Source organism: Delphinus delphis, chromosome 8 (genome assembly GCF_949987515.2).
Source record: "Delphinus delphis chromosome 8, mDelDel1.2, whole genome shotgun sequence".
NCBI lineage: Eukaryota > Metazoa > Chordata > Mammalia > Artiodactyla > Delphinidae > Delphinus > Delphinus delphis.
In genome coordinates, this window is record NC_082690.1 from 32,716,105 (window position 1) to 32,734,938 (window position 18,834).

At 38.7% G+C, this 18,834-nt stretch overlaps 1 protein-coding gene across 1 annotated transcript in view; it reads left to right on the plus strand.

The window, feature by feature from the left end:
- The window catches only part of TMEM123 (transmembrane protein 123), a 70,203-nt gene extending 51,592 nt beyond the window's left edge, over positions 1-18,611 (plus strand). The window contains exons 3-5 of the mRNA XM_060018046.1: positions 13,996-14,412; positions 15,563-15,716; positions 18,272-18,611. Of these exons, the coding sequence (XP_059874029.1) occupies positions 13,996-14,412; positions 15,563-15,716; positions 18,272-18,296 (596 nt within the window). The 3' untranslated portion in view covers positions 18,297-18,611. The remainder of the gene's footprint in view (positions 1-13,995; positions 14,413-15,562; positions 15,717-18,271) is intronic.
- Positions 18,612-18,834: the final 223 nt, after the last annotated feature.

Sequence of the window (18,834 nt, forward strand, 5' to 3'; positions counted from 1 at the left end):
GAATTCCCTTATCTTTTGCTTATCTGTAAAGCTTTTGATTTCTCCTTCAAATCTGAATGAGATCCTTGCTGGGTAGAGTAATCTTGGTTGTAGGTTCTTTACTTTCATCACTTTAAGTATATCATGCCACTCCCTTCTGGCTTGTAGAGTTTCTGCTGAGAAATCAGCTGTTAACCTTAAGGGAGTTCCCTTGTATGTTATTTGTCATTTTTCCCTTGCTGCTTTCAATAATTTTTATTTGTCTTTAATTTTTGCCAATTTGATTACTTTGTGTCTCGGCATGTTTCTCCTTGGGTTTATCCTGTATGGGACTCTCTGCGCTTCCTGGACTTGGGTGCCTATTTCCTTTCCCATGTTAGGAACGTTTTCAACTATAATCTCTTCAAATATTTTCTCGGGTCCTTTCTCTCTTCTTCTGGGACCCCTATAATGCGAATGTTCTTGCGTTTACTGTTGTCCCAGAGGTCTCTTAGGCTGTCTTCATTTCTTTTCATTCTTTTTTCTTTATTCTGTTCCGCAGCAGTGAATTCCACCATTCTTTCTTCCAGGTAACTTATCCATTCTTCTGCCTCCGTTATTCTGCTCTTGATTCCTTCTGGTATAGTTTTCATTTCAGTTATTTTATTGTTCATCTCAGTTTGTTTGTTCTTTATTCTTCTAGGTCTTTGTTAAACATTTCTTGCATCTTCTCTATCTTTGCCTCCATCCTTTTTCCGAGGTCCTGGATCATCTTCACTATCATTATTCTGAATTCTTTTTCTGGAAGGTTGCCTCTCTCCACTTCATTTCGTTGTTTTTCTGAGGTTTAATCTGTTTCACTATCATTATTTTCAATTCTTTTTCTGGAAGGTTGCCTATCTCCACTTCATTTAGTTGTTTTTCTGGGGTTTTATCTTGTTTCTTTATCTGGTACATAACCCTCTGCCTTTTCATCTTGTCTATCTTTCTGTGAATGTGTTTTTTTTTTCCCACAGGCTGCAGGAATGTAGTTCTTCTTGCTTCTGCTGTCTGCCTTCTGGTGGATGAGGCTATCTTTAGGAGGTTTTGATTACTGATTCAACCTCCCTATTGGTCTGTTCAGATTTTCTATTTCTTCATGATTCAGTCTTGGAAGGTTTTATGTTTCAAAGAATTTATCTATTTCTCCTAGGTTGTCCAATTTTTTGGCATATAATTGTTCATAGTAGTGTCTGAAAATTCTTTGTATTTCTGTGGTATCTATTTTGATGTCACCTCTTTCAATTCTGACTTTAGCTGAAAGTTTGTCCATTTGTTGTTTATCTTCTCAAAATGGCAGCTCTTGATTTCATTGATGTTTTCTATTGTCATTTTAGTCTCTATTTCATTTTTCTACTCTGACCTTTGTTATTTTAATTCTTCTACTAACTTTGAGTCTCAATTTGTTTTTTTTTCTAGTTTCTTTAGTGTAAAGTTACGTTGTTTATGTGAGATTTTTCTTGTTTCCTGACGTCAGCATTTATAGCTATGCACTTCCCTGTTGGAATTACTTTTGCTGCATCCCATAAGTTTTGGTATGCTGTATTTACATTTTCATTAGTCTTAAGGTATTTTTTGTTTCCTCTTTGATTTCTTCTTTGACCCATTTGTTCAGTAGCATGTTGTTTAATTTCCACATATTTGTGCATTTTCCAGTTTTCTTCTTGTAATTGAATTCTAGTTTCCTACCATTGTGGTTGGAAAAGATGCTTGATATTATTTTAGTCTTCTTAACTTTGTTAAGACTTGTCTTCTGGCCTCATATATTGTCTGTCCTGGAGAATACTCCATGTGCACTTGAGAAGATTGTGCATTCTGTTGCTTCTTGGATGAAATGTTCTGTATATATCTGTTAAGTCTCTATGTTCTAACATGTCATTTAAGGCCAGTGTTTCCTTATTGATTTTCTGTCTGGATGATCTATCCATTGATGTAAGTGGGGTATTAAAGTCCCTCATTGTTATTGTATTGCTGTCTTTTTCTCCCTGTAGGTCTGTTAATATTTGCTTTATATATTTAGGTGCTCCTATGTTGGGTGCATAAATATTTACAAATATTTTCTTATTTGTTTAACACCTTTATGTGATGTCCTTCTTTGTCTCTTATTAATATCTTTGTTTTAAAGTTTATTTTGTCTGATGTAAGTATAGCTACCCCAGCTTTCTTTTTGTTTCCGTTTGCAGGGAATATATTTCTCTATCCCCTCTCTTTCAGTCTCTGTGTCCTTGTATCTGAAGTGAGTCTCCTGTAGGCAACATATAGATGGGTGGGTTTTTTTAATCCACTCTGTATCTTTCAATGGGAAAATTTAGCCCATTGACATTTAAAGTAATTGTTGATAGGTATGGACTTACTTCCATTTTGTTAATTGTTTTCTGGCTGTTTTGCAGGTCCTGTATTCCTTTCTTCTTGTCTTGTTGTCGTCTTTTGTGGTTTGATGACATACTTTAGTGGTATGCTTAGATTCCTTTATGTTTTGTGTATCTACTAGAGGTGTTTTTCTTTGTGGTTACCTTGAAGCTTACATATAAGAACTTATTTATAACAGTCTGTGTTAAGCTGGTAACAACTTAAATTTAAATAGGTTCTAAAGCTCTACAGTTTTGCTCTCCCCACCCCCACGTTTTATGTTTTTGATGTCACATTTACATCTTTTTATCCTGTGTATTCTTCAACTAATTATTATAATTATAGTTATTTTTTTATTAGTTTTGTGTTTTAATCTCCCTACTAGCTCTATAAGTGATTAATCTACCACCTTTACATTAGATTATTCTGAATTTTACCTTTACCAGTGATACTTATTCTTTAATATGTTCTCTGTTACTGATTAGCACCTTCTTGTTTCAGCTTAAAGAAGTCCCTTTAACATTTCTTATAAGGCCAGTTTAGTGGTGAACTCCTTTAGCTTTTGCTTTTCTGGAAAAACTCTTTATCTCTCCTTCAATTCTGAATGATAACTTTGCCAGATTGAGTATTCTTGGTTGACAGTTTTTCCTCTAAGCACTTTGAATATATTGTGCCACTCCCTTCTGGCCTGCAAAGTTTCTGCTGAAAAATCTGTTGTTTTTATGAGGATTCCCTTATATGGAATAGGTTGGGGGGTTTTCTTGCTGCTTTTAAGATTTTCTCCTTGTCTTTATCTTTTGACACATTAATTATAATGTGTCTTTGTGTGGGTCTCTCTGGGTTCATCTTATTTGGAACTCTCTAGATTTCCTGGATCTGGATATCAGTCCCTCCCCAGGTTGGGGAACTTTTCAGCCATTATTTTCTTTCAATAAATTTTCTGCCCCTTTCTCTCTTATGTTCCTGGGACCCCTATAATGCAAATGTTGGTCTGCTTGATGTTGTCTTGTAAGTCCCTCAAAGTATCTTCACTTTTTTTTCCACTCTGTTTCCTTTTTGCTGCTTTGATTGGGAGAGTTCCACTGTCCTGTCCTTGAGTTCACTGATCCTTTCTCCTGCTTTATCTAGTCTACTCTTGAGCCCCTTTAGTGTATTTTTCAGTTATTGTATTCTTCAGCTCTGTGACTTCTTTTGATACTTTCTTACATTTTCCCTTTGTTGAAGTTCTGACTGTATTCATCCATTCTTCTCCCAAATTCAGTGAGAATCTTTATGACAGTTATTTTGAACTCTTTATCAGGTAAATTACTTATCTTTGTTTCATTAAAGTCTTTTTTTGATGTTTTATCTTGTTCTTTCCTGTGGAACATATTTCTCTGTTTCTTCGTTTTCCTTGATTCTCTACATTGGTTTCTATGCATTAGATGAAACAGCCACCTTGCCCAGACTTGAAGGAGTGAGTCCATGTAGGAGATGAACCCTATTGTTCAATCCTGCCCTAGCTCTTGGTTGTCTTTCAAACTTTTTTGATTGTTAAGTAGTCTATTTTGTTTTTAATGGTTGCTAGTAGCTGAGAGTATGCCAAGACCTGTCAGTGTAGGAGAGGATCTCAGTCAGTACCTAGACTAAACCTGATTGGAAGCTAAACCCTCAGGTAACAGCTTTCAAAGTATGCAAATATATACAGTTCTCTGGGACCACAAACACAAGTCCCACTGGCAGCTAGAGCCAGGTGATCTGGAGGTGTCCCCTGGGCAGCATCACAAAATTGGTGCCTCAGAAAAATGGACAGCCTCCTTTCCAGAAGATCCCAGAGACCTGGAATGAGGCAAAGAGAGAGTGCAAAGATGGTGTCCCCTGGCCTCCATTCCCGAGAGCGCCTTTGTAGGCCTCTAAAAGTGTGCCAAACCCTAAGCCTGCCCCTCAGGCCAAAGCTCCTGGACAAGCAAGAAGGCCTCTCTCTCAGAAAGATCTGCTATCTGCACGGTTCTCTGGGGGTGGCAGCCAGCCAGGAACTACCTTTGCATTTGTTACAGTCCCATGGGACCTAGGAACACAAGCCCCCCCTGGCCTCCAGAGCCAGGCAATCAAATGCATCCCCTGGTGGTGTTGGGGGGGGAGGGGCAGCCACAAAAAACAGGGCACCAGACACATATACAAGTCCACTTCAGGATACACTGGTGCTCTGGAGTGTGGCAGAGGGAGAACATGAAGATAGCACCCACCCCCGAGGTCTCTGGAAAGGATTGTGGTCAGCCCTTAGATGTGTGTTTAATTAGAAGCCTGCCCCTCAGGCCTAGCTGATAAGATAATAGGCCTCTTTCACAGAAAGGCTGAGCTCCTGGGTCTGTTGCCTCTTGCTGTGTCCTGGGGAGTGGTAGCTGGTTGAGAGCTCTTTCTCTGTTGGTTACAGTCCTATGGAACTTGTGAGCATATACCCTGCTGACCAGAGCCAGTCATTCTAAAGGTCTCCCCTGGCAGCAACCACAAAAATTGGGGCACCAGAGATGGGCATAGGCTCCTTTCTGGGAGATCCTGGTGAGCTGGAGTGAGGGAGAGCAAAAAGATGGTGCCCGCCAGCCTCTGTCCCTAGAGGGTACCCCAGTAGGCCCTTAGACATGTGTTAGATTAGATTCCTTCTGCTCATACCAAACTTTAAGATTAGCAAATGAGCCTCTTTCACATAAAGTCTGGGTGCCTCTCAATTGACTGCCTCTGAGCTGGTCCTTGGGGTGGGGTGAGTCTGAAGATGAGTGCCCTTTAAGAGCCATTTCTCAGTTGGCTATGGCCTTGGGGGTCTCAAGGACATGGCCCCATTGGTTTTCAAAGCTTAGAGGGCTCACCTCCCAGGTGCAGGTCTTAAAAGTCAGGTGCCTGATGTGGGGTTCAAACCTTTCACTCCTCAGGGAGAAGCTACGGGTTTTGAGTTCCCTTCTGATTGTGTGTCACTGCAGCAGGTTGAGGGCAGGAGCGGGTTGCAGAGTTTATGGCGAGATTGTGTCAGCCTCTCCTACCTGCCTCAGTGTTGGTTTTTTTCTCATTTGCCCGATGTGTAGGAGTCACTCAGCCAGTTTTGGGGTGTCTTTTTTCCCAAAGGAAATTGTTGTGTAATTGGCTGTAGATTCAGTGTGTCTATGGGAAGAGGTGAGTTTAGGATCTTCCCATGTCACTGTCATGAACCAGTACCACTCATCACCTTTTCTCTGATTAGTAATTGTATAGTATATTTCTTTCCTATACCTTCACTTTCAATACCTTTCAGCTTTTTGGAATCTTAGTTTTAAGATATATTGCTTATGAACAGTTCATAGTTTTGCTGTCCAGTTGATAATCTTTGTCTTTTACGTGGCCTGTTTTGTACATTTAATATAACTTCAGTGTAATTTCTGGGCTGGGCCAGGAGCAGTAATAGGGTTTCACCAGGTAAAGAATGGGTGGGAAGCATCCCAGGCAGAGGAAGTAATATAACAAAGCAACAGAAATAAATAAACTGCATAGGGAAAGCTGAGTAAATCTGCTGGAGCAGAAAAGAGTAGCAGAAGATTAGGAAGCAGAGGAGACCATGGCCTTGTCATCATGGTGAAGAGATAGCTTTTGGCCTTCCCTCCTTGCATAGTGTGGAGCACATGCTAGAAGTGATCGAGTTCTTCCAAAACTGTGCCTGGCACTTATGTAGAGTAAAATGAAAATGCAAGATGTAGTTCTTGCAATTAATAACCAACTAATTCCATTTAAAAGGTAAGATAATACAATTAAGAGTCCAGAAAAATGCAAAATAAGGAGATATAAAATAAAGTTAAAAATAAAGGAGTACCTGAGAAGGATTGCATCTTTCTTGTTTCTGCAGAGCCTCCTAGCATTGTTCTTGGCACTGAGTAGGTATTGGGTTGGCCAAAAAGTTCATTCCAGTTTTTCTGTGACGTCTTAGGGGAAAACCTGAATGAATTTTTGGCCAGCCCAATAATACTCAGTGCTGGGAGGAGTGAGAAGCCAGGCTGACTGGAATGTGTTGGGGAAGAATAGCAGATAGAGTGAATTCTATTCTGTGGAGAGTGAAGATTGCCAGGATGAGAGGCTGGGAAGGTTTGGAGCAGGAACAGAGGAAAAATAATATCAGCTTGCCTGATGCCCTTGTGAATGTGATTCTTGCCTTATTTATTTATAATTAGCTAGGGTTACAAACTGTGGGCTGGGTCTGTGGTAATGAAATAGAATGGGCAAGACCTGTGGCAATATCATAACAAAGCCTGGATATTGTCTACACAGCCCCGGCCAGCTCAGCCTTGGCTGAGTTGGGTTCTGACTGCCTTGAAAAGCCAAGTTTCTTTTCTGACCCTCTCTTGCTCATCTGCTTTCTGTACAGCTCTGGGAATGCACAGGATCGCCCTTCGGAATGAATTTCCTTAAACAAACCTGGACTGTGTCACAATTGTTAGTTCTCACTGTCCGTAAGGCAGATAATTGCCTTGACTGAAAATGCCTCTTTCAGCTCCTGCCAGAGTTTATATTAAAAGATTTAGGTAGAGTGATGATAGTGTAACAAAATGTGGGAACAGAATTTATTACAGATGTACTATAACTTATTTAAAACACCCCAGTTGTTATTTTTCTGTGTTCATATATATATATAGAGAGAGAGAGAGTTTTTTTTTCCTTTTTGGAATTTTAATTTTTGAATTTAGAAGTTTAGGAAAATATATTTGATTTTCAGAAAATGGACAGCTCTTTTGATGATATATTTTTTAAAGCCCAATTTTCTCTTAGATTGTTTTAAATCTAAATTTTTCTTGATTTTTTTAAAAGATAACTTTTTAAGATTTTTTTTCTAATCTATATTTTTCAGTTCTGTGGATTTTTGGTCCTCAGGTAATTTGAATTCAAGGGGAATTTTCATAATGAATCTACTGACTTTGTACAATGAGGAAAGGCCCCTTTGCTTTCTAAATAATGAGTACTTCTGGGATTACACTGATACTTAGATTCTCTATAGCAGGGGTCCCCAACCCCCAGGCCACAGACAAGTACCAGTCTGTGGCCTGTTAGGAACTGGGCCGCACAGCAGAAGGTGAGCGGCGAGCGAGTGACGGAAGCTTCATCTGTATTTACAGCCGCTCCCCATTGCTTGCATTATCACCTGAGCTCCGCCTCCTGTCAGGTCAGCGGCGGCATTCGATTCTCATAGGAGCTCGAACCCTACTGTGAACTGTGCACGCGAGGGATCTAGGTTGTACACTCCTTATGAGACTCTAATGCCTGATGATCTGGCTGGGGAGTGGCTGCAGATACAGATTATCATTAGCAGAGAAGTTTGACTGCACAGAGATCATAATAAATCATTTGCTTGCAGAGTCATATCAAAACCTTATCAGCAGACTTCTCTGGTGGTTCAGTGGTTAAGAATCTGCCTGCCAATGCAGGGGACATGAGTTTGATTCCTAGTCTGGGAAGTTCCCACATGCCGTGGAGCAACTGAGCCCATGCACCACAACTGCTGAAGCCCGCGCACCTAGAGCCCGTGCTCCGCAACAAAGAGAGGCTACCACAATGAGAAGCCCGCACACCACAACGAAAAGTAGCCCCCGCTTGCCGCAACTAGAGAAAGCCCACGCACAGCAATGAGGACCCAATGCAGCCAAAAAATAAATAAAATTTTAAAAAGCCCTATCAGTGAGTGGCAAATGAAAACAAGCTCAGGGCTCCCACAGATTCTGCATTATGGTGAGTTGTATAATTATTTCATTATATATTACAACGTAGTAATAGAAATAAAGTGCACAATAAATGAAATGTGCTTGAATCATCATGAAACCATCCCCACCCCCATCCGTGGAAATCTATGGGAAAGAGGTTCTCAAGGTTCTCAGTGTTTAAAAATATTCCAAGAGACACACACAAGACTAGTACTAGCTGCAGTCTGTACTTAGAATCATAGAACCCTCAAAATGACTCTGTGGCACCAGAAATTTATGATCCATGATCTTAAATAGCTCTGTATTTTTGACAGCTATAATAGGAAATGAAAAACTACTACTATCCCGTTTTAAAATAACTGAGATTTTTTAAAAAAATGAATGTGAATTTTCAACTCTGGTTTAAGTGTGTATCTGATACCCCAAAGAAAACAAATTGTCACTCTTAACTTTGAAATATTTAGGTTAAAGGACAAAAATGGCACTTAGATAGTTTGGGGCTCAAGGTTATAGGAATAAAGAAAGTTATTTCAACACAACATAGTTATACAAAGATTCTTGGAATAAATCCAGACTTTGAAGAGGATGAGTACTTTTACTTGGTACTAGGAAAAAACAGGCTGCTTCATCGTGTCCCTGGTCTTGCTGGAATAAGAAGGTGGCCGGCTGGTGTTAATAGAAAAAGGCCTGGAACATCACTTTTTTCTTCTTGGATATTTATATCAATGAACTGAAAATACCTTTAAGAGCATCCTCTTCGATGTGCTGTTATTCAAATGGCAGTGGTGATAATCATGGAAGTAGATCTGACTGACTACTACTCAGCCTCCTATAAGGGAACTGTGTAGTGCAGCTCCGTAGGAGAGGTATATTCTGTAAAACAAATGCTGAGATACAGAGTAACCATTCATTGAGCAGGTCCTCCGTAGGAGGCACTGTGCTAAGTGCTCAATACAAATTATGTCAGTTATTTCTCCCAAACCCCTGTGATATCCCTTTTTATAGATGAGGAAGGAGACTGAATCTCAGAGAGGTTAAGTAACTTGTCTAAGGTAACCCAGCAAGTAAGTGGCTGAGCTGATCCAGAGCTTGAGCTCGTTCCCACCATGCCTGAAAAATATCACTAGCACTTGGTAAAGAGAAGAGCTCAGTACATGGAAGTGCGAATTCTGTCATAGAAAAATTGTGCTCCAGGGATAGTTCTCTTATTACAGAACAGGAACGGAGTGCTGATTGGACTGTCTTGAGTATTTTTTCAGCAGTGACAAAACATCAACTCATCCCCACTTGTACTTTCTCTGTCTTGTCCCTTTTGCGCCTGAACATGGCAGTTGCTGGGACGGAGGGTGCATGGGTGCTCTTACTACAGCCCTTCACTTTGTTTTCCTGTGATTATGTTAGTTGAAACCAAGAATTAGGGTCAAGAAATTTTTATAGCTCTGAAATCTATAGGTGATCTTAGGTTTCATTTAAGAAGTTTTGAGAGTAGTTTGACAAGTACCGAATGACTGAATTCATCTCACAGTGATTAGTTGCAAGGATCTGTGAAAGGAACAAGCTCAGCACAGCCACTGGCGAGTGCTGTGGCACAGCTGCCTGAAGACACGTTTTGTTAGCAGTGAAAGAACTGTGGTCCTGAGTGCATTAGTTTGCTAGGGCTGCCACACAAAGGACCACTAACTAGGTAGTGTAAACAGCAGAGATGTATCGTCAGATTGTCGACAGGGTTGCTGCCCCCTGAGAGAGGATCTTTCCTGTGCCTTTCGCCTCATTTCTGGTGTTTTGCTGGCAATCTTTGGCTTTCCTTGGCCTGTTGGAAGCGTCACCATGATCTGTGCCTTCATCTTCACATGGTGTTCCTCCCGTATGTCTGTCTGCCTCCAAATTTCCCATTTTATAAGGACACCAGGTATTTAAGGCTCATCTTCATAATCCCATTTTAACTTCATTATAATCCTCTGTAAAGACCCTGTCTCCAAAAAAGGTCACATCCTAAACTACTGGGGGTTAGGTCTTCAACATATGAATTTTAGGGGGACACAACACTCAATAAGTGTTAACAACTGTGTGCCACATACACCCCTTCCCGCAGCTCCACTTACATTAGCTGAGGTGTTATCCATAGTACGTAGGTCCAGTTTATTGAATCAGTTGTATTTAGTAAGGTGTCTCTCGTTTTCAGAATAATACCAAAATAAATAAAAGTCTACAATGATTGGAATTTCTCCCTCTGCCAGCCTGGGCCTGCTTCGCGTTTGGAACCAACAGTGGGGAATTTGACGCTGTCGGCTTCCTTCCTTGCTCTGCCTTTCTCCCCCTCACTTCTCCTGGTTTTTACCCTTCCAGGATCAGGCCTAAAGGGGCTTAAGGGGAAAAGCCAGCTGGGATGTTTTCGTCTGACGAAGGTGCCCCCTAGGTGGCGGATGTGGTTCTCTTTGGTAGATTCCGGGGAGACCCTACAGCTGGGGCTTCCCCCTTCAGCTCCCCTGATGCAGTAGGGCCTCCCCTCCAGCTGACCCCCTCACTACACACCCTTGGCCCCTAGCTTTTGGTGTTCCACTTCTCTGCTGGTTATCTTCATCCCTCTGCGCAGAACTCTCTGGGGAGGCTATCTTTTAAGGCAGCCCCATGCTGGCTATGTTTCACGGGGCCTGGTTTGGTTCTTGGGAAACACGCACCTCTGCTGTCAGTGGAAATAAGAGTCTACTCCCAGCGCAGCCTTTTAAACTCTGCTGACAGGTAGAGACAGCTCAGCCATAGCCTCTCGCCTTTAGAGTTACTTTTCAGGCTTGAGTCAAATCTTAGTCTTTGTCGCTTCAGGTCCAGGAGATACTGGGCCTGCTCTTCAGGTGACTCCCTCGGCTTAGTTTGAGGTGAGGGGCTGCGTTCTCCTCTTTTCCTCCGTGGGCAGAGGTGGCGGTGGACACAGAGCACACTTGACACTCTCCAGTAATGTACCCTCTTTGGGCCTTTATAACTTGTTTTGTTTTGATTTGATGTTTCTGTACTGTTTTTGATTGAGATATAATTGACGTATAACATTATATTAGTTTTAGGTGTACAACATAATGATTTATATATTGCAAAATGATCACAATAAGTAACATCTATCATAATGTATAATAATGTATATAACATAGAACACCTATTTCATCATATTTAGTTACAAAATTTTATTTCTTGCCATGAGAACTTTCAAGATCTATTCTCTTAAAAACTTTCAAATATACAATATAGTAGTATTAACTGTAGTCACCATGTGCTGTACATTACCTCCCCATGACTTATTTATTTTATAACTAGAAGTTTGTACCTTTTGACCACCTTCACTCATGTCACCCACCCTCCACGCCTTTACAACTTCTGCTTCTCAGAGGCAGGGGGAGACTGGCTAAAACAGCAAAGTCAGATAGGGCTAAACCCTTTCCAAGCCCTGCATGGATGCTCTGTTCTTCTGACATCTCTGCAGGTACTCACTGAGCCACGCCCTGGAGGGCACTGGTCAGTAGCTGAACAGTTAAGGGAGAAGGAAGACACCCAGATGTCCGTGGTGGGATGGTCTCATTTGCAGAGGAGCACAAATGACCGTTTACTTATATTACAGACAAGGGGGTTGAGTCATGGAATGTGAGTTCTGACCTTGAAGAGAGCATCCTTGCATTGCAGTTATCCCATTTAAACATCATGAAATACACCTTAACAAAAATTATTGGCCTGTTTTGTCAATTTATAGAAAATTTTAGCTACTTAGTGGTTTCTGTAACACATTTGGATTTTCTTAGTGAAGAACTAACCTGTTACAGCTCCCTGTTTTTGCCCATGTTACTTCATACAGTATCTCTGAAGAATATCTTATTATGGCAGGGAGAAGAGAGTAGGCTGTGTGTGTGTGTGGAATCCAAAAGCAGAATTGTGTTCATTGTTTTACTCTGCAAAGATCATTCTGTTCTAAAGATATGATATAAATGATGGTTCTTTGCTGTATTTAATTTCATTATAATAGAATTCATTCTCTACATTAAAATAATAGGTGATTATTTCAACGCTAAATTATATTATATGTTTATAGAGCATTCAGAATTGAATAATAAAAGATTAGTCCAAGTTCATAGCATTCTACTTGAATAATTATGATTTATTCACCTATATAATACAAAAGTACTGATTCCTTTGGTCTTTTTTTAAAAATTAGGTAATACTCAGTGGAAGAGATCACACAGTAAAGACCCAAAGTTCACAAAATGTGATAGGAATTTAAAGAGTAAAAGCAGATGGGCAGATAAGCACTATTAAAACCAGCCTGTAAAATTGAAAATAAATATTTGAATTCTTTGAATAAAAAGTCCAGAATAGGGGCTTCCCTGGTGGCGCAGTGGTTGAGAGTCTGCCTGCCAAGGCAGGGGACGCGGGTTCGTGCCCCGGTCCGGGAAGATCCCACATGCCGCGGAGCAGCTGGGCCTGTGAGCCATGGCCGCTGAGCCTGCGCGTCCAGAGCCTGTGCTCCACAACGGGAGAGGCCACAACAGTGAGAGGCCCGCGTACCGAAAAAAAAGAAAAAAAAAAAAGTCCAGAATAATTGTGAAAGGGTGATAATGCATGAAGTCATCACTTTTGGTATGTGACAGCAGCAGTGGTACAGAGAACCTGAAGGCCTTGTGCTGCTGTCACTGGGGGAAAGGAGAAGGCAAGCCCGGTGGGTAATTCTTTCCACTTTAGTTCTTGGCCATAAAGAGTAAAATGGGAGTATATAGGCAACATAACAAACCACTAAACCTGCAAGTAAACTTTGAGACTAGGAAACAAACACAGAAATAAATTACATCCTATTAATAGGGCAAAGAGATTTTTCATTCCTTAAATAGTATATACTAAATTATAATAACTAAAGTATCTTTAGTTGTAAATATCAGTTAGGTTGTGGTGCTACAATGAAGATAGAGTATGAAAGAATATTGTTAAGACAGAAAGGTTTGCTTTTGGTCATAGGGCATTTTGTACATATATAGATATTTAGTATTTATTTTTGGTCATAGCGCTGATTTATTTATTTATTTCCAATTGTTTATTTTAAATTAACACCAATGATTCTCCTTTACAAAATTGGCTTTTGCTTTTTTTTTTTTTGCGGTGCACGGGCCTCTCACTGTTGTGGCCTCTGCCGTTGCGGAGCAACAGGCTCCGGATGCGCAGGCTCAGCGGCCATGGCTCACGGGCACAGCCGCTCCGCGGCATGTGGGATCTTCCCGGACCGGGGCACGAACCCGTGTCCCCTGCATTGGCAGGCGGCCTCTCAACCACTGCGCCACCAGGGAAGCCCGGCTTTTGCATTTTTAAAGGTTTCAGAAATAATTTTAGAAATAAATTCCCAATGACAGAAAATTATCACCAGTGTGAGATTTCCAACTAGCCACGTTCTGTGATGTTGTTTCACTTCCTAATGCACCATGGGAAGCTGGTTTTACTCTTAGGAAGAGTATCTCGCTCATGCTCACATCCTACTGGGGGGTTAGAAGCATGCAGCTACTGTTTGTCCTCAAAGCTTTTTGGTAGAATGTGGCAGAGAAACCTTAAACTTTAAAAACCCTTTTTATATCCATTGGTTTCATAATCCATTCAACTAATATTTGTGACATGAAGCATGGAATATTCAGACACAGAGATGGTTAAGACACTGTCCCTGTATCGAAAGAACTCAGTCTTCTGGGTTGTTTCTTTTTTTCCCATACGTTCACAAAAATTTCTTACTTTACGTAAATCCAGGCTTGGTTCCTGTTGAATATTTTACTATACGTTTTATGGCTTCTTGCTGTGTAGTGCAAAGTATTAATAAGCTAAGTCTCTTTCATGATGCTGTGTTTGTTAGACCTTTTTCTTTATGTATGACCACGAAAGTCAGTGAAGTGGGAGTTAATTATCTACGTCATAGCTCTGGCTTTAATGTTTCTTCATATTCTTGCAGCCCCACAGGTACTTTTCAGCCATACAAGTGAATCTTCCAACTTCAATGTGAAACCATCAAAAACTCCAGTTTCCCCAGTCTCAAAGATGATAGCTACCACCTCAAAACCCATAGCAAAACTATCAACAACTGCAGCTGCCTCAGTCTCAAATAACGGGACCGCCACTACCTTGAAAACAGCAAAACCATCAACAATTCTAGTTGCTTCAGTCTCAAATAACGGGACAGCCACCACCTCAAAACGCATAGCAACATCTAAAATGATAACACCAGAGGTCTCAACAAATATGACTTCCACCACCTTAAGGTCTACACTCAAAATCACAAGTGTTTCACAAAATATATCCCAGATATCAACATCCACAATGACCACAACCCACAATAGTTCGGTGACGTCTGTTTCTTCATCAGTAACAAGTATGTATAAAAATGGACCTATTTTTCCTATGCTGAAAAAATAGTTGTTAAAATGCCACATTTACATCATTCCATTCTGTAAAAATGTAGAAATTTAGACAATTATTTCTCATTTCCTAAATAAATTAGTTGTAGAGATCAGGAAGAGTCAGTTGACTTAGTAACTATCTTGTCCCTTTAAAAAAATTAGCTTCCAACTTAACCGTGCCAAATCATGACTGTATGAGATCCATCCGTAAATAAATAATTTATCCTAACATGGGATTTTATTTTGCATGGTTTGAAAACTTGTCATACCTTTAACTCTTTGAACCTCATTCTAGAAAGGAATTAGGCAGGCTCAGTCTCCATGATTTCTAAACCTAAATCATGGAGAACTTTGGTTTTAATTTGTGCCATAAAAATATTTTTTAATGGTATTATATATAGTCACATATGTAGTATTAGTCTCAGCACTCTTTATTTTTTTGCATTTGTTTAAAATATAATGCCTGTGAAACCATGAATTCAAAAACCTTAAGATTCTCTTTTAAGTTATCCAAAGTTGAAGTTCTGTTTAAAAGCTAGTGATTACATTTATCATAACAAATAGCAGACTTCATGGTTTCTTTTGTGTGTTTTTATATACTTCTATTCCAAATAGTTTATTTTTTTATTACTACAATTTATGTATTGAAATCAACTTTAATGTCTCAGGGGCTCTTGACTCCATAAAATTAAAATAGTTAAAATTCCCAATTTATTCAAAAGGAGAAATTTCAATTAGAAACATTTACTCAAATTGGATCCAGTTTCAAGATTTCAGCTGTTACCCAGACCTGTTTTCTTTAAGGCATGAACTCTTAAGAAAATTCATAAAAGAATTAACCAAATCTTGCTGCCTCTGAGGTTTTGGTAGACCATCCAAGCCCAGTCTCACCTAAAGATCTTGGGGTTGTAGGCACTGGGGATTTAAGGGATGTGTTGGATCAAGTGAAGAAAACTAGAACCAGGCAGTCACTAGACACAGAATCATCTGGAGAGCACCTTGATGTGCTTATGATTCCCCCTTGTCCCCAGATCAGCATTCTTACATAGAAATTCAGAATGTTTTAGCTTATTACAATATGTTTAAAAAGCACTAAAGCCTTATTTTTTTGTTTCCTTCTAGTCACAGCAACTATTATTTCTAAGGAAAATAAAGGATCAAAATTTGATACTGGCAGCTTTGTTGGTGGTATTGTATTAACACTGGGAGTTTTATCTTTTCTTTACATTGGATGCAAAATGTATTATTCAAGAAGAGGCATTCGGTATAGAACCATGTAAGTTTTGATTGGCCAGGACTTTTTTATTATTATTAATTCTGTATTTAAATATCATGACAAAATATCAGAGTAGAGCGAGTGTTCATCTCAGGGATTAATAATTTATAGATTTATGAGTTATATTCCCATTAATCCTCTATGCCCAAAGCAAATTGTTTGTGTGCAAGCTTGTGATTATAATTATTTGCAAATGCAAATGGATATACCTATAAAAATGATTGTATTTTATTAGTGTCATACTTTTTTTTTTTTTTTACCAGAGACCCAAGTTTAGCTAGTCCTTTTCACTTGCTTATACCTCTAATTGCAAGAAATACCATTATCAGGTCTCCTGAGGCTGTTGACCTAGTGTTACTGACAAACACAAGACATACTAAAATAACATCCTTGATAAAAACGTGATTTTTGCTTTCTGTGACAAAGAAAATAAAGAAATTCTTCTGACAGCCTCATTTTCCCTGATACTGAGTTGTTAGTATAATATACATTATCAGTTAATCTGTAGCAAAACTGTCTTTTCAGGTGAGCGTTATCAACAAGTCCCCAACAACAAACTATGTCATTCTAAAGATCTGATGGTTTTTGGAGGTATAATCTCCCAATTTTTGTTATTCCAACAAAGTCCTTTCGGTTTTTTCTTTTGAGCCTTATATGTACAAGAGCAAATCCATTCTTTTGATTGTTAATGTATGTATAAAATAAATAGAATAGATGACCATTATCCAAGATTTGTTTAAGTTGTCATATGCATATGTGTCTCACACAGGGTTTCCATGTCAGAAACACTTGGGAACTACTAATTGAGCAAAGTAAAATAGAATAGGTTACTTTACTATAAGAATACTGTAAGCCTTTGATATGTTGATGTACATTATGAATTTTTAGGAGGAGAATAGAGTATGAAAATATGTCTCAAATTTTTCATTGAACTAAGAAAACCAGACTTTAAAAAAAGTATATTTAAATTAGAAGTTACCTTCCACATACAGTATCCATCATATCGAACTTACTTTAAAAGCGCATCAAGGTGGTGTTTTGTCAGATTAAAAGCACATTCAGAAACATTCATTCTTTTCTCTTTTAGATCAACCCATAAAAGAAAAAAATACATGAAGGAAACTGACTAAACAGAGTTGACTCTAAAAATGCTTTAAAATTTGAAATATTTTTTAAAACCACTGTGTTTCTAGAAATACTTATCATCTGTTTTCTTGGTAAATTTCACCAGTTAAACAGAAGGCACATTTTGATTATAGTAAATTTAATGCAACTCCTTTTTTATAATATCAATATTTATTGATATACTTGAGGCTATAAAATATTGAAGGAATTAAATTTAAATGTGTTGTTTTCATTTTAAAGTGCCTTAACTACAAAGTATATAATTTTAGCTTTATGGACTTTTTCCTCACGTATACATGACCACATAATGCTGCATGCCCTGTGGAGGACATCAGAGTCCAGAATCCTCATAACTGTAAGGACAGAACTGTGTGGCATGTAAGGAAGGCAGTGTGACTCTAACAGGAGTCTTATTCATATCAGAACCAGTAGATGGTGAAAACACCATATTTAGTTGAGTCTAAGTACACATTTTTGTTTTTGTGTATTTCCACATTTTAACACCTCTGAGATGGATGTATCTTACAGTCTATGGGATGAGAAAGCATTGTGTTGTAGTTTAATAGGCCATGTTTTTCTTAGTGCTACATTTTTTAAAGAGTGCATTTTAAAGCCAGTAGTTTCTTTGAAGTTATAAATAATGACATTCCATAAGTAAGGACTTAATATTTGTCCCATTAAGGAACCTGAGACCTTCTATATCTAGTAATTATTAGCATTTCTAGTTTTCATTTATTGGATAATAACACTGATTAAAACACTGATTATAGTGTTAACTCCTGTGTTTCTTAGAGTTGCATGGAGAGACAGTGGAGTGAAGTGGTAAGAGATGGGGTTTGGGGCAGACAGACTGAATTCTGATTCTGGTTCTACTGTTGACTAGCAGGGTGCCTACCCACGTTTATATAAATGATGTAGTACAGTGTACAGTGGTCAAGACGAGAGTTCACATGCTTGCTTAGCTTCTGATCTTCTGCGAAATGGAATTGATTGATTAAATAAATAAATAACATTATATATATATATATTTTTTTTTTTTTTTTAAAGTGCCCTCTCTCTGCTTAGGGGTACTGTGATGATTAAATGAGATATGGTTGTAAAGTCTGTAGCGTAACACCTGGCACATAGAAGATGCTCAAGAAATGATCGCTGTTTTGGTTGTTTTCTTTTTTAAAGAGGGTTATAATAGCTAATTGATGAAAAGTCACACAGGCACTGCAGAGATTTGAGCATAGGTCCATTTCGCAACCTGAATACACTGCTTGAATCCTTAACCAATACAGTATACCAGGTACTTTTTCTTAAGAAACTTTACACAAAGCAATGACAGTTTTGATTCTGAAATTTATTTATTACTTAAAATTATGAACTATAAGTAGTTTGATACAAATACAAAACATAAAGTAACTTTAACTTTTGATGTATTACAGCGATGAACATGATGCCATCATTTAAGGGACTCCAAGGATCAATGGAAAGAAGATTGATACAACCCTATCAATTAATTTTGATTTATTATTACTTTAGAACAGTATTCTCTTCTTGAAAATAGCATAAACAGGCCATGAATATAATATACAATGTATTATATAAATATGTAAAGATTCCTCATGATTGCTAAAGGTAAAAAGGGTTTGATTTGGGTTTTTTAATGAACATATGTAGCATACAGTTAATGCAATGGTTAGAAAATATATAGTAAGACAAGTCTTGTCCCATTTTTTTGTGTCATTGGTCACATAGGGCCAGTAATTGGAAAACATCATCAGTGAAGGGTATGATGCCATGTGTTCATACAAATAAGGAGCTTGTCTCAGCACTCAGGATTTTGCTGTCTTTGTTGGTCACACAAAGAACCTCAGTGCTGTTAAGAGCTGGATATATCCTAATTACCATTGCCACATAGCAGAAATTATATGAATAAGCCAAGTCTTAAGTATAATTTTAGTTGAAGTGTCTCTTCAGAAAGCATATTTCATATGTTTAAAGCTTA